The sequence below is a fragment of the Leptodactylus fuscus genome, chromosome 4 (genome assembly GCF_031893055.1).
Source record: "Leptodactylus fuscus isolate aLepFus1 chromosome 4, aLepFus1.hap2, whole genome shotgun sequence".
NCBI classification, from domain to species: domain Eukaryota; kingdom Metazoa; phylum Chordata; class Amphibia; order Anura; family Leptodactylidae; genus Leptodactylus; species Leptodactylus fuscus.
The window spans coordinates 74,810,350-74,825,703 of NC_134268.1; the positions used below are offsets into that span (position 1 = coordinate 74,810,350).

The 15,354-nt window shown below is 44.1% G+C and overlaps 1 protein-coding gene across 1 annotated transcript in view; it reads left to right on the top strand.

Annotated features, from left to right (window-relative positions):
* Positions 1-3,036, top strand: part of RALBP1 (ralA binding protein 1) — a 47,624-nt gene extending 44,588 nt beyond the window's left edge. Inside the window, exons 6-10 of the mRNA XM_075270688.1 lie at positions 42-173; positions 1,561-1,671; positions 1,752-1,873; positions 2,335-2,458; positions 2,603-3,036. Coding sequence (XP_075126789.1) covers positions 42-173; positions 1,561-1,671; positions 1,752-1,873; positions 2,335-2,458; positions 2,603-2,845 — 732 coding nt within the window. The 3' untranslated portion in view covers positions 2,846-3,036. The remainder of the gene's footprint in view (positions 1-41; positions 174-1,560; positions 1,672-1,751; positions 1,874-2,334; positions 2,459-2,602) is intronic.
* The last annotated feature ends 12,318 nt before the right edge of the window (positions 3,037-15,354 follow it).

The window sequence follows — 15,354 nt, forward strand, 5'->3', positions numbered from 1 at the left end:
GACTGTTGAATCAAACATCTTGGGTTCTTTTTCTTTTGTAGGAATTTCTCTTAAACTGTTTGCACAGAGATCTGCAGGCTGGTATAAAAGATCTGTCTAAGGAAGAAAGACTTTGGGAGGTACAGAGAATTCTAACAGCGCTTAAAAGGAAGTTGCGAGAAGCTAAAAGGCAGGTGTGTGATATTCTGGGGCTCAGGCGGTGCGCTCTATTAAACATCTCATCAGCAGGCATGCATAATGGCATCGAAAAGACAAGGCTTGCCGTTGTATGTTTCTTGGCGGAGACCCAATATGCTGAATAAGTTTGTCATGTGACTTGTTGGACTGTCCCATGTCCAGCGCAGCTGCACACACTTCACAGGCTGTCCACCTCTTCACTGTATGTTCTCTTATCTAGTTTTTTTTATTTAGTCCGCCTCTGATTTATTTACTGGTGCTGATTAACCCCTTCCTGCACCTTGATGCAGTATTGTATCAAATGCTTAGTTAGACCAAGAAAATCTAGCACACATTGCAGTGACCAGCTGTAACATATAGCCATGCTCCTATTGCAACTGTGAGGATCTGATTTTGCAATTATAATTGCCAGCCCAAGTGACATGAATGCCACCTCTATGGAGATAGACTGGGACCCAAAAAAGTCTATAGTCTATATACACTAGTGTAGTGTAATAAATGTTAATCATTCTATAAGGTTATAAAACATTACAAAAAAAAAACAAAACACCTTTTCTTCACTAAAAGTTAGGGAGCATTCACACGATGTTACGCTCCGCTCATTCTGAACGTAAAATGCGTTCAGAATGAGCGCGTAACAAGCAGCTCCCATTGATTTGAATGGATGCTGGCATACGCGTGCTACCCATTGAAATCAATGGGAGGCTTTTTCCCCCCTATTGCTTTCAATGTGATATGCGCGTATGCCGGGACCCATTCAAATTAATGGGAGCTGCTTGTTACGCGCTCATTCTGAACAAATTTTGTGTTTACAATGAGCGGAGCGTAACATCGTGTGAATGCTCCCTTAAGTTGATAAAAATTAACTCTTAACATGCATGTACCCCAAAAAATTATATTTGTAGAGACTATTTACATATATATGTAATTTTTTTTATTTTTTTATTTTTATTTTTTTAAATTTACCAACAGTTATCAAAAACACTTTTTTGCCACTTAATGCAATAAACCTTACTTTACATGCAAAAATTAAAAAGTTCCAGAGTGGTGACACGAAAGTTACAAAAAATGTTGTGTGGCCCTTAAGGCCTGGTCCTGAAGAAGGTAATGACGTTATAATTGGCATAGTATGCATCAGTTATTCTATATATCTACTTTGTGTACATTTGTCCTGTAGAATACACAGTGACAGTATTTTTTCTAGCATGCTCTCAGGCTCTTCACCACTCGGCTGCCAATAATAATTTGCAAATGTTTATAGCCTCTAAACTCTCCCTGCCCAGGTGATGTCTTTTACATTTAGTTACAGATGAGCTGGTATGATATTAGTCTTGCAAGAAAAACCAGTTGGCAGAGACCTTTTATCCCATGTTCTCGCCCTAGGACTGTGAAACCAAGATTGCCCAAGAAATTGCCAGCCTTTCAAAGGAAGATGTTTCCAAAGAAGAGATGACCGAAAATGAAGAGGAGGTTCTCAATATATTGCTTGCACAGGTAAGTGTGCCTCCGTGAGTGAATGTATGTATAACTATATATTTGGAGTCTGTCTCACTAATGTTTGTATATTATGTCAGGAAAATGAGATTCTCACAGAACAAGAAGAACTGGTGGCAATGGAGCAATTTTTGCGACGACAAATTGCTACAGAGAAAGAAGAAATAGATCGCCTACGGGCAGAAATCTCCGAGATACAGAGGTGGGGAGGTTATCATTTTTTATTATGTTGTCCTAGTATGGCCACCCACTGCTATAGCCATGGTATAGTGCAGCTTGGCCACTCTTCCATGTAGGAGGCCATCTGCTTCCAACTCTATACACTACGGTACTGGGCCTGGCACCATTTATGAACAGCTGATTGGTGCAGGAATTGGATGTTCCTCTTCTCCCAATTAGATATTGATGGGCCATCCTAATGCAGCTTTTTTGTTGCAGATTTTGCTGCAGTTTTTTGAGCCAAGGCCAAGAATGGCTACAAAAAGAATGGGGAATATATAGGAAGTTCTTATACTTCTACCTTCTCCTCAAACCACTCCTGACGTTGGCTCAAGAAACTGCAGCAAAATATGCAACAAATAAATCTGCATTTCAGCAACGTGGGGCTACAGCCTAACAGTACAATGTGGCATTTTTTTTTAACTATGACTTGTTTCATTGTAGCCGTCAGCAACATGGCCGGAGTGAGACTGAGGAGTATTCATCGGAAAGTGAGAGTGAAAGTGAGGATGAGGAGGAGCTGCAGATTATTCTGGAGGATCTTCAGCGGCAGAATGAAGAGCTAGAGGTGAGTCCGTCTCCATCCCCCTTTTCCCTTCTGTCTTGGTTCTAGAGATCATTGCCTATGTAATTCATGTTTGATGTTCTCAGAATCTTGTTGCGCACCCTGACATTTTGTGATTTATTCTAAGTTTACAACTTCTTTTGTCAGATTAAGAACAATCATCTGAACCAAGCCATTCACGAGGAGAGAGAAGCGATCATTGAGCTGCGCGTGCAGCTTAGGCTGTTACAGATGCAGCGCATTAAATCTGAGCAGCTGCAAGATGAAGAGGAGCCAGCGAAAGCGGGCAGCCGAAGCCAGCTGCAGAGAGATGCCACTGCCTCGGAAACAAAGCCGAAGGAGCAAGTGAGACCCTCGCCAATTAAAGACTGGAAGGAAACTCTGATCTGAGAAGAAGTAAATCCCATGTAAAGTGCTCATTAACCCTTACAGGCCATTGCAGTGGTTTTTATTTGACACAGGCACTCCCCTTCTGAGGAAAAGGTGTTTTTTTTTTTTTTTTTTTTTTTTTTTTTCTTCCGTCTGTTCTTTGGGTTCTGGCTTTTCTGGGGATACTTATATAAAATACCGATTATTTTGTACACAGATTAATGGTGAGAAAAGAATGTAGTTTTCTGAACGATGGGACTTTTGGCAAGTGTTTTTCAGAAATGTGGCTATGACTTTTTTAACACTTCTTTTTAGGTGATTTTATGATGCAGATGTTACCAGGCACACCAATCTCTATTATTTATTCATGATTATCTTGGCATCAGAGCAGCTTTAACATGTAGGGGTTTTTTTTGTATTTACATAAGCCAGGGATTTTGCAGCTGTGAATGCACCTGTTTGAGACTACTACAAATAAACTTTTATTATATTGGTGTACATGGTTCTCTCTAATCTGATGAGCTCTCCGGTGTAGCTGGCTTGCTGCTGTTATTGCTTCTCTCCCCACGCACAAACTATGACTATAGGTCATTGCTGCAGGGCACAGCGCACAAGGACTTTGTCACCTGGCCTGTGTTGCATTATGTAGCCTGGAGACCTTCACCCTATAAATGAATATAGCAGCATATGGATAGATCTAGCTTAATAACACAGTCTGAGATGAGGAACTGCACAATGTGATTGATGCTGAACACTGCTCAGTACCTTAAAAAGATGTCGGCTCTATCTTTAAGATTTTTAATTTTTTTTTTACTGCTGCAGTAATGTAACTATAACAGACTAGCTTTGTCATGTGATTGTCTCTCTATGAATGTATTTTGTGGATCACATGACAGGAAATACGTGCACAGAAAGCTAGTGACGTTACTATGGCAACCCCAGAGCAAGCTATATAAATTTATTGCAGCAGCAGTTCAGGGATTTGAAAGTGAAAAAAAATACAAATGTGACATTAATAATGTACAGAAAACCTTTAGATGCTGGGGGTAGACTGCCTGACTACAAGTCTTTTGTAGTGTGGTCAGTCCTTTGCCTACATTGTGGGTCTTAGGTCAGCATTTGTCCAGGTTTCTCTGCAAACTACCCCTTAATTTAACAAATAATACCAAAGTACCCCAGGTTTATGATTCTACCTGATGCTGGCTTGTATCACTGGGATTCACTTACCCCAGCTTAAGAACCTACTGTATGTCTTACTTAGGTGTTCAGTTCATAGTGGGCAAGGCTTGGCTGGACTTAAACACTCACTGCCCTTATTGTCATACCACATTGTGTATAGATGTGGTGGTATTACCACAAAACTGGCAGTTCTTGCCAGCTCCACTGAAGAGCATCAGAAACACTTATGGATACCCAAAAATAAAAAGTCCTTCATATTCTTCTGTGCAGTTCAAGCAAGTGTGGAGGGGAATCTCAGATCTGAACTAGTGGAATATTGGCACATTGATTCCCATTTGTGTACCTTTAGATTGCTTACCTTCCATTCTTTAGAACTTAATAAGCTTTACCCTTCAGCCTCTTCACTTACCTTTTCGTGCCTTTATGCTTTATTTCAAAGCGTCTTGTTAGTTGTCTTCTCATACCATCTTTCTTTTGTTTGCAGTGTAGGCAGATATAATGTTAGGCTAGTTGAGAAATCCTGTCTCCTGCTCTTATGTGCTGTATTCTGTGATGGCAATCAGTCTTAACAAGTCCACAGATATGACAAATGCCTCAGTCGCTCTTGCAGTCCTATGTAAATCTGAGTAATGTAGTGGCGTCAGATACTTGAGTTGAAGGCAGCTGATATTTGCCATACAATTACTGTAGGGTTGGGTTTCTTCTATGACATTGCTATACAGGCTTCGAATACTTTGAAGCCTGTGAATGGGTCTTCCCTTTTTTGTATTCTAGGTTTAAGCCACAGATATTAGTTTAGTGGTGGTGAATCTTCAGGGACCATGCATGGTCGAGCGAATCGCATTCATGCAAAGGTGATCCTGGAAGTGAAGACAATATAGGTAAATGATGAGCATGAAATCTAATGCTCTTCTGGCACGTTAATCGTGTACATATTTCATAAGAATTGGACCTAAAGGACCTTTGCTTAATTAAAACTGTCCTTACGTGACATGGCCACATTCAATGCTTGACTCTTGGTCTCCTTGTGGCTGGCACCAGAGCTGTGAAACGGTATTATATATTCATTGTGCATGTTTCTGCTGAAGTCCCAGCAATGCCTATGGGCTGGATAACCTTTTCTTGGAGCCAGTGAAAGCACATTCCAGTCCTATTTTGGAGATACAGGGTTGCTTGGTGCTTAGATGTATACAATGGATTTGTAGTGTGACACTAGTCTCTGGTACTTAACAGGTACCGTGATTTAGTGAAAAGTGCTAGCAGTGTGAACCTGCACATAAACTAACCATTTGCCTTGTGCCTCACACTGCTTGTGGATAACCTACCACCAGTGTGAATGGTAAAATGAGTCGCACGGCTAATGACTATATAACTGGAATGAACAACCCTGCAAATTCTACATGTTCCATTCAACGTATACACAAGTAGAGTGCAAAGTTGCTCTTTTTTGTCATATTACCAGTTTTAAGTTACTAAATGAAGTGTTAATATTTCCTTCTGTCTGTTACAAATACATTTTGTATTTACTGATGTTGCTCCATTTTAAAGCATTGAGTTCCACTTAATATTGTCACTTACCAGTATTTTTGTTTTTCCCAACTTTATGTAAGTCTCTTAGTTTGTTTCTTATCCCGGCATCATGCAACAGAGCAAATAAAAGAAAAAATCTGTTTTAAACCTGCATGTTGTGTTTTACTTGAGAGAAATTGATGGCAGTTTTCAATATAATCATGAATTGGCATCCAGATGGTAAGATTACCTCCCCCAACAAAGTGGGAAAAATATAATAAAAAAATGTTCACTTAAAGATGCATTCCCATTTTGTTTTCCAATATAATAGAGTAATATGTAGAGTGATATATATATATATATATATATATATATATATATACACATACACTCACCGGCCACTTTATTAGGTACACCTGTCCAACTGCTCGTTAACACTTAATTTCTAATCAGCCAATCACATGGCGGCAACTCAGTGCATTTAGGCATGTAGACATGGTCAAGACAATCTCCTGCAGTTCAAACCGAGCATCAGTATGGGGAAGAAAGGTGATTTGAGTGCCTTTGAACGTGGCATGGTTGTTGGTGCCAGAAGGGCTGGTCTGAGTATTTCAGAAACTGCTGATCTACTGGGATTTTCACGCACAACCATCTCTAGGGTTTACAGAGAATGGTCCGAAAAAGAAAAAACATCCAGTGAGCGGCAGTTCTGTGGGCAGAAATGCGTTGTTGATGCCAGAGGTCAGAGGAGAATGGCCAGACTAGTTCGAGCTGATAGAAAGGCAACAGTGACTCAAATAGCCACCCGTTACAACCAAGGTAGCCAGAAGAGCATCTCTGAACGCACAGTACGTCGAACTTTGAGGCAGATGGGCTACAGCAGCAGAAGACCACACCGGGTGCCACTCCTTTCAGCTAAGAACAGGAAACTGAGGCTACAATTTGCACAAGCTCATCGAAATTGGACAATTGAAGATTGGAAAAACGTTGCCTGGTCTGATGAGTCTCGATTTCTGCTGCGACATTCGAATGGTAGGGTCAGAATTTGGCGTCAACAACATGAAAGCATGGATCCATCCTGCCTTGTATCAACGGTTCAGGCTGGTGGTGGTGGTGTCATGGTGTGGGGAATATTTTCTTGGCACTCTTTGGGCCCCTTGGTACCAATTGAGCATCGTTGCAATGCCAAAGCCTACCTGAGTATTGTTGCTGACCATGTCCATCCCTTTATGACCACAATGTACCCAACATCTGATGGCTACTTTCAGCAGGATAATGCAATGCCATGTCATAAAGCTGGAATCATCTCAGACTGGTTTCTTGAACATGACAATGAGTTCACTGTACTCCAATGGCCTCCACAGTCACCAGATCTCAATCCAATAGAGCATCTTTGGGATGTGGTGGAACGGGAGATTTGCATCATGGATGTGCAGCCGACAAATCTGCGGCAACTGTGTGATGCCATCATGTCAATATGGACCAAAATCTCTGAGGAATGCTTCCAGCACCTTGTTGAATCTATGCCATGAAGAATTGAGGCAGTTCTGAAGGCAAAAGGGGGTCCAACCCGTTACTAGCATGGTGTACCTAATAAAGTGGCCGGTGAGTGTATATATATATATAATTTTGTATGCATTGTCCTACGAAGATAGAGGGTCTGTTGGAGAGACTTTGTAGTTCACAGGAAATCCTACGCATCCAAGAGCATGACCTTCTGTCTAAACAGGGGAGCAGGCTCTAACCTGGGATCATATGACTGACATACTGAAAGGGTTCAAAATTTATTAATTCAATTGAAAAAATATGGATGAAAAAGTGTTAACTATTAAGTAAGAAAAAAAAAATAAAAATTCAGGTCTCCCCACTTTCCCTAGATCACATATAATAAACACATTAGGTTTTCACATGTACAAAAATGCCCAAACTATAAAAATGTAAAGAAATTTATCCTATTTGGTGAATATCATACTAGGGAAAAAATCTAATTGAAGAAAATTTTTTACCACACATTGAAAACCAAACCAAACCCATAAGAATGGAAGATTATGAAGATAATCTGTTTTCCCTTAGTCCAAACAGCAGAACAGATTGGGGTATTCCTGCCCCTGTGGGCTGTTAGGACAGGTAGAAATTTTAATTAACTAACCAGTCCCCTATAAGAGGCCGGAGAGACCTCCCCCTTGTGTAAGTTAAAAGTATACAGAAAAAGATATACATGCAGGCATACAAATAGTGTAGCACAATACAAAAAAATGAAACTTATACAATGAGGGAGGGAGCCTTGTGTTGCTGTTTGGAGTAAGGGAAAACAGATTCTCTTCGTAATCTTCCATTCCTCCTACGTCCAGCAGCAGTACAGATTGGGTAGATAGCGAGTATAATAGTCATGGAGGGACTACGTGGCATGCAGACGACAAGACTGACTGGGCAAAGGCAACTGCGCCAGTCCAGCCTATCATGTCTGGCAAATGTGAGAACTCCACATGACCGCTGAACATATCTGGTCCAAGGAAAGGGAACGTCACTGGGCCCAAGAAATTGCCCTGGTGGAATGGGCACGAATAAATTCAGGGATTGGAAGGCCCTGACTGCAAAGGGAGCCAAAATTGCTTCCCTAATCTACCTAGAGAGGGTGGTCTTGGAGGCTTTGGTCCCCTTATTGTGACCAAAAATATTCACAAGCAAATTTTCTGCCGTCCTAAAACCGGAGGTCCTGTTGAGGATAAATTAGTAGAGCCCTCACCAGGTCTAAAGAATGTAATTTTTCCTCCTCCTCTGTAGTGGGAGAGGGAAAGAAAGTGGGTAGCGATATGACCTGGTTGATGTTCTGATATGAGGGCACTTTTGGCAAAACCCCCCCAAACAAATTTGAATTGCACTCGATCCAGGAAAAACAAAAGGTATGGCTCTGAGACAGCCAAAGCTTGTAGCTCGCCAATCCTCTTCACCGAAGTTATGGCTAACAAAAAGACTACCTTATATGAAAGGTATGTCAAATCTACCTCCCCTAGAGGCTCAAAGGGAGGATTGCACAATTCGTGAAGTACTGTATCCAAATCCCATTGTGGGATAGGGGCTTGCACTGATGGGCGAAGCCTAGAGGCCCCTTTTAGAAATTGCATAATCACAGGATCTTTAGAAAATCTGTCTGCAGAAGAGCAGAAACATGCACCTTCAAGGTTACTGGAAATAATCCTCTATCCAAGCCTTTCTGCAAGAACTCCAATACTGACTCTATGGCAGAGACCTCCAACGGCCTGTCAGAACACCAACCTTGATAGATACATCCAATCCTGTGATAGCTCCGGTTGGTGGATTCCGCTCTTGAACAGGCTAACATCCTCTGGACGGCCTGGGACAGCCCTCTGTTTCCACATATGGAGCGGTCAACCTCCAGGCAGTGAGGTTGAATTTGTTCAGGCCCTGGCAGAGCTGATTGTTCAGGGTTACCAGGTTCTGAATCGGCCAGTATGTCCCTCGACTCATTAGAATGAGGTGGGTAAACCATGCCCTTTTCAGCCAGAACGGCATGATCACAATTGCTGATGTCTGGTCCTGCCTGATTTTCGCCAATAGCTTTGGTATCATGGGAATTGAAGGCAAGACATAAGCCAGTTTGAACCTCCAAGGTATTGACAGGGCATCTACCGCCAAAGGGGTTGTCCTTCTGGTAGAGGGAGCAAAATCTCTTCACCTTGGCGTTGTATCAGGTGGCCATCAGATCCACCTTGGGGAGACCCCACATCCTGGTAAGTTGAAGGAATATGTCCTGATTGAGGGACCACTCGCCTGATGTCATGAGGCCTCTGCTCAGCTGATCCACCAAGATGTTCAGGCATCCTTTTATATACACCGCTGACAGCTGGGATAAGTTCTTCTCTGCCCAGGAGAAGATCCGGTTCGTCACCTCAGTTATAGACTCTTGGGATCTCGCTCTGTAATGGGCGCATGTGCCACAAGGCCCAGGGTACTGCTTCCACAGCCGCGGACATGAGTCCTAGGACCTTCATCGCGGACTTGATTGAGACCTTCTGGGTTACGGATAGGTGATGTACTGCCCGACAGATCTTCTCCTTCCGAGGAGAGGGCAGGGAGATATTCATTGTAAGAGAGTCTATGATGAACCCCAAGAATTGAATCCGGGTAGAGGGAACCATGACCGACTTCTGCCAGTTCACTAGCCAGCCCAGCTCTTGAAGAAAAGTCACTGTAGTTTGCAATTGATAGACAAGAACCTCCTTTGACCAGGCTTTTAGAAGCCAGTCGTCTAAATATGGGACGATGAAGATTCCTTGGAGGCGCAAGGCTGCTACGAGCGGGGCCACCACCTTTGTGAAGGTGTGTGTGTGTGGGGGGGGGGGGGCAAGGAAATCCCGAACGGAAGAGCAGTGAATTGGAAGTGACACAGACTTCCGTGTATAACAACCGCTATCCTTAAAGAGGACCTTTCACCATATCCGGGCACATGCAGTGTTATATACTGCCGGAAAGCTGACAGTGCGCTGAATTCAGCACACTGTCGGCTTTCCCGATCTGGGCCCGGTGTGAAGAGCTTACGGTCCGGTACGTAGCTCTTCTATGGTCAGAAGGGCGTTTCTGACCATTAGCCAGAGACGTCCTTCTGCCTCGCGGCGCCTATCGCGCTGTGCCAAGGAGCAGAGAGGAATGCCCCCTCCCTCTGCTCACACAGCTCGTCCATAGACGAGTATTATCAGGAGAGGGAGGGGGCGTTCCTCCCCGCTCCACAGCACAGCGTGATAGGCACCGCGAGGCAGAAGGACGTCTCTGGCTAATGGTCAGAAACGCCCTTCTGACCATAGAAGAGCTACGGTACCGGACCACTGCATGTGCCCAGATATGGTGAAAGGTCCTCTTTAAGTATCTCCTGTGAGGAGGAAAGATGGATACATGGAGATATGCATCTCTTAAATCTAGAGTGACAAAATAATCGCCGGTCTGCAGAAATGGAAGGCCTAACTTGATGGTGTCCATCCAAAAGTGGATTCTGCGGATAAAACGGTTTAAAAACTGAAGATAGATAATCATCCTCCAGCCTTCTGATGCCTTTAGCACCAGGAAGACTGGAAACTAAACTTCGCGACCCTGGTCTGAAAGAGGAATGGGCTTCAAAGCGGCCTTGTTCACATACTCTTGAACAGCTCTTTCCAAATGGAGTTTCTAGGTCCATTGGAGGTCTCCATGCATCTGCTTGGAGGAGGGGAGGAGAAAGGTATCCTGTAACCCGACTAAATTAGCTGAAGGACCCAAGGGTCCTGGATATTTCTTTACCAAGCAGGAAAATAATTTGATAATCAATCTCCTACCGCTGCCTCCTTGCACAGGGAAGGAGGGCGAAGAGAGTCAGAAAGATCTCTTCTGGTCCGAGTCGCGGACAAAGCGGCAACCGGACCCTCTGAACTGCCCCCCAGGGCGTCTATGGGATTGCCCTCTGGAAAAACCTCTGTCCTGAAAGGAAGAGGTCTGTCTACCTCTTGAAGATTGGGGAAGACTCTTCTCCTTGGAGTCAGCAAGACCCTCCATGATGAGGTCAAGTTCCTTGCCAAAGAGCCTCCCGACTCAAAGGGCAGGGCACAAAGGTTAAACTTGGACACAACATCTGCACGCCAAGGTTTCAACCATAAGGGTCGCCGAGCAGCAGTTGACAGAGCCATAGCTCTAGAAGCCAGCTTAATCTGGTAGGAGGAAGCCTCTGCCAGATAATCTACTGCCATGGAGATATTGGAGAGGGAAGTCAGTAGGTCATCCCTGTCAACTCCAGAATCCACATCCTTTTCCAGGGCCGCCAAATTACCGCGTAGCTTCTGAATTGCTTCATTTGTGGCAATGCCCACTGAAGCCTGGGCAGATGCAGCAGAGTAAACTCTACGGAGAGACAATTGGTCTGACGATCCATGGGATTAATTAAAAAAAAAAAAAAAAAAGCTTATAATACAGTATAATAAGGGAGTCCAGGAGCCCACACTGGCCATCTCATACACTTAGAACGGTTAAAACTGTTCTGAAAACCTTATAAGTGCTTAAAAACACTTTGTCGGCGCATGCGCAATGCTCCCCGCTGGAAATGATATAGGGAGCATCAGAAAACTAGTGCTGGCCGGAAACTAGGCCGGCGAAAATAGTTCCGCATAAGGGAACTAAGCACTAAGGTTCCCCCTGCGCTGGAGGCCGAACAAAACGAGCGGCAGCCAGCAACAAAGGGGGGAAAACAAACTGAGACTGTTTCCCCCCCGAAGCAAGATAAGAAAAGTGAAGGGGAGACAAGAACAGGACCCCAAGGATCCAAGTAAGTGCAAAAAAACGGGGGAGGCAGTAGAAACTTCCCCCCTCCACCTGTCCACACACAGGACAGAAAAAAACACAAGGGGGGAGGTCTCTCCAGCCTCTTTAAGGGGACTTGTTAGTTAATTAAAATTTCCACCTGTCCTAACAGCACACAGGGGCAGGAATACCCCAATCTGTGCTGCTGTTGGACTTCTCAATAGTTCATTATCACATCACTTAACATTATGTACAATGTCCCACAAAAATGAGTCTTTATGTGTCGCAGAAAAATAAAAAGATGGCTCTTGGAATGGGGGAAGGTGGGGCTGGTCCTGAAAGTTATAACAATCCCATTCCATATAAATACCAACATTAAAACTCCTAAAGAATCAATGGATTAGCCTGCAAAGACAAACTGTAAAGTGCAATTGCTTTTAGCACAAACACTATAATGTTTCTTTGTGCATTTGAGCTGTACAGACCATTTACTAAAACAGGGATCAGATTAGGTACTATTCCGTTATCGGGCCAGCAGCAGCGCATTTCAGCACCAGCTTTCGGGACAGCAGTTCAGTTCAGCAGCGGGAATTACAATGACATCCGAGGACTGCTGGCCCGATGCTTGTGCCCAGTAGCCAGTACATCAATGACCCCCCCTCCATCTCCTCCTCCTTCCAGTGCTGCCCCCCAGCTCTCCTTACATCTACCCCGTACCCTCTCCCCGCCACATGACTAAGCCGATGCTGGCCCGATGATAGAGGCCGTGCTTGTGTGTAGTAGGCAGTACATCGATCGATGCCCTCATCCTCCTCTTCCTTCCAGTGCTGCCCCCCAGCTCTTCTTACATCTGCCCCGTACCCTCTCCCTGTAATAGGCCTCACCGTAAATCTTGAGCAATGAATGCTACTAGATAGCCGCCGGACGCTGCAGAAAGTTTGTCCCTCCGGCTCGCTGTAGCTCACCGTTCCTATAGTCGGCGTGTTTCTTGTCAGGGCCTGGATTGAGCCCCGGTGTCTTTCCTTTCGGTCTCGGTACTAGCGCTGAGGTGAGGCCTAGTCGTGTGGCGGGGAGAGGGTACGGGGAAGATGTAAGGAGAGCTGGGGGGCAGCACTGGCAGGAGGAGAAGGATGGGGGAGGGGGGTCATCGATGTACTGGTTACTGGGCACAAGCATCGGGCCAGCAGTCCTCGGATGTCATTGTAATTCCCGCTGCTGAACTGCTGTCCCGAAAGCTGCTGCTGAACTGCGCTGCTGCTGGCCCGATAACGGAATAGTACCTCAGATTAATTTGCCAAAACAGAAACTTGTGTTCAAACCCCTCCAGTAATAGGGAGAGTACCCCTTATGAAAGCACTAGCTTTCTGTATCATCTTAAGTCGAATCACCAGCCTTGTGGTCATTTCCACCCTAATAAATCATACAATAAAAAAAAAAAAAAAACACTAGATATGACATTCATAGAAAATCTGGAGCTTCATTTTAGCTCTGCTGGACAATGGTAGTTCCATAGAGATATACAGTCATGGCCAAAAGTTTTGAGAATGATACAAATATTAATTTTTACAAAGTCTACTGCTTCAGTTTTTCTAATGGCTATTTGCATATACTCCAGAATGTTATAAAGAGTGATCAGCTTAACAGAAATTACTTGCAAAGTCAATATTTGCCTAGAAAATGAACTTTATCCCCCAAAACACATTTCAACATCATTGCAGCCCTGCCTTAAAAGGACCAGCTAACATCGTTTCAGTGATTGCTCCATTAACACAGGTGTGGGTGTTGATGAGGACAGGGCTGGAGATCAATCTGTCATGATTAAGTAAGAATGACACCACTGGACACTTTAAAAGGAGGCTGGTGCTTGGCATCATTGTTTCTCTTCTGTTAACCATGGTTATCTCTAAAGAAACACGTGCAGTCATCATTGCACTGCACAAAAATGGCCTAACAGGGAAGAGTATCGCAGCTAGAAAGATTGCACCTCAGTCAACAATCTATCGCATCATCAAGAACTTCAAGGAGAGAGGTTCCATTGTTGGCAAAAAGGCTCCAGGGCGCCCAAGAAAGACCAGCAAGCGCCAGGACCGTCTCTTAAAAGTGTTTCAGCTGCGGGATCAGGCTACCAGCAGTGCAGAGCTTGCTGAGGAATGGCAGCAGGCAGGTGTGAGTGCATCTGCATGCACTGTGAGGCGGAGACTCTTGGAGCAAGGTCTTAAGGAGGGCAGCGAAGAAGCCACTTCTCTCCAGAAAAAACATCAGGGACAGACTGATATTCTGCAAAAGGTACAGGGAGTGGACTGCTGAGGACTGGGGTAAAGTCATTTTCTCTGATGAATCCCCTTTTCGATTGTTTGGGACATCTGGAAAACAGCTTATTCAGAGAAGACAAGTTGAGCGCTACCACCAGTCTTCTCATGCCAACTGTAAAGCATCCTGAAACCATTCATGTGTGGGGTTGCTTGTCAGCCAAGGGAATCGGCTCTCTCACAGTCTTGCCTAAAAACACAGCCATGAATAAAGAATGGTACCAGAATGTCCTCCAAGATCAACTTCTCCCAACCGTCCAAGAGCAGTTTGGCGATCAACAATGCCTTTTCCAGCATGGTGGAGCACCTTGCCATAAAGCAAAGGTGATAACTAAATGGCTTAGGGAACAAAACATAGAGATTTTGGGTCCATGGCCTGGAAACTCCCTAGATCTTAATCCCATTGAGAACTTGTGGTCAATCATCAAGAGACGGGTGGACAAACAAAAACCTACAAATTCTGACAAAATGCAAGCATTGATTGTGCAAGAATGGACTGCTATCAGTCAGGATTTGGTCCAGAAGTTGATTGAGAGCATGCCAGGGAGAATTGCAGAGGTCCTGAAAATGCAAATATTGACTTGCATGAACTCATTCTAACTGTCAATATAAGCTTTTGTTACTCATAATATGATTGCATTATATTTCTGTATGTGATAAAAACATCTGACAAACACACATAAAAACCAGAGGGCAGCAGATCATGTGAAAATATAAGATTTGTGTCATTCTCAAAACTTTTGGCCATGACTGTACTCAATCCACCAGACCTCCTTTCCGTATGACCATGGAGAGTCCCTCAGCTCACTTTCTGTCCTCAGTCCCTACTCCTCGGGATTCGACTGCATACTTTCCCGGTTTGAGAGGGCCTGCTCTGGGTCTGGCACGGTCAGACACTCTCTTTCAACACTTCTACCCGTTGTTGGTCTCCCCTCCTCCAGGTCACAAGCCTTCCTGACAAAGTGAGAAACTGAACTGATTACTGTGTTATTAGAATCACAGTGCTCCAGGATTCATGAATTTTCTCCCAATTGTTCCATTGCAAGCAAATACTAAGAAGCAGACCACAAATTCTTAACCAGATGGTACCATATTCCATCTAAATTTCACAAGATTTTTCCATCTGCCTCCTTGAGGAGTTGGCTATGCATCACTGCATCACTATTGCACATTTTTGTGGGGAGTGCATTGGGATGAGGGACTTCTGGGTGTTGGTCCACAGAACCATTTGTAAGGTCTATCAAGTTACCT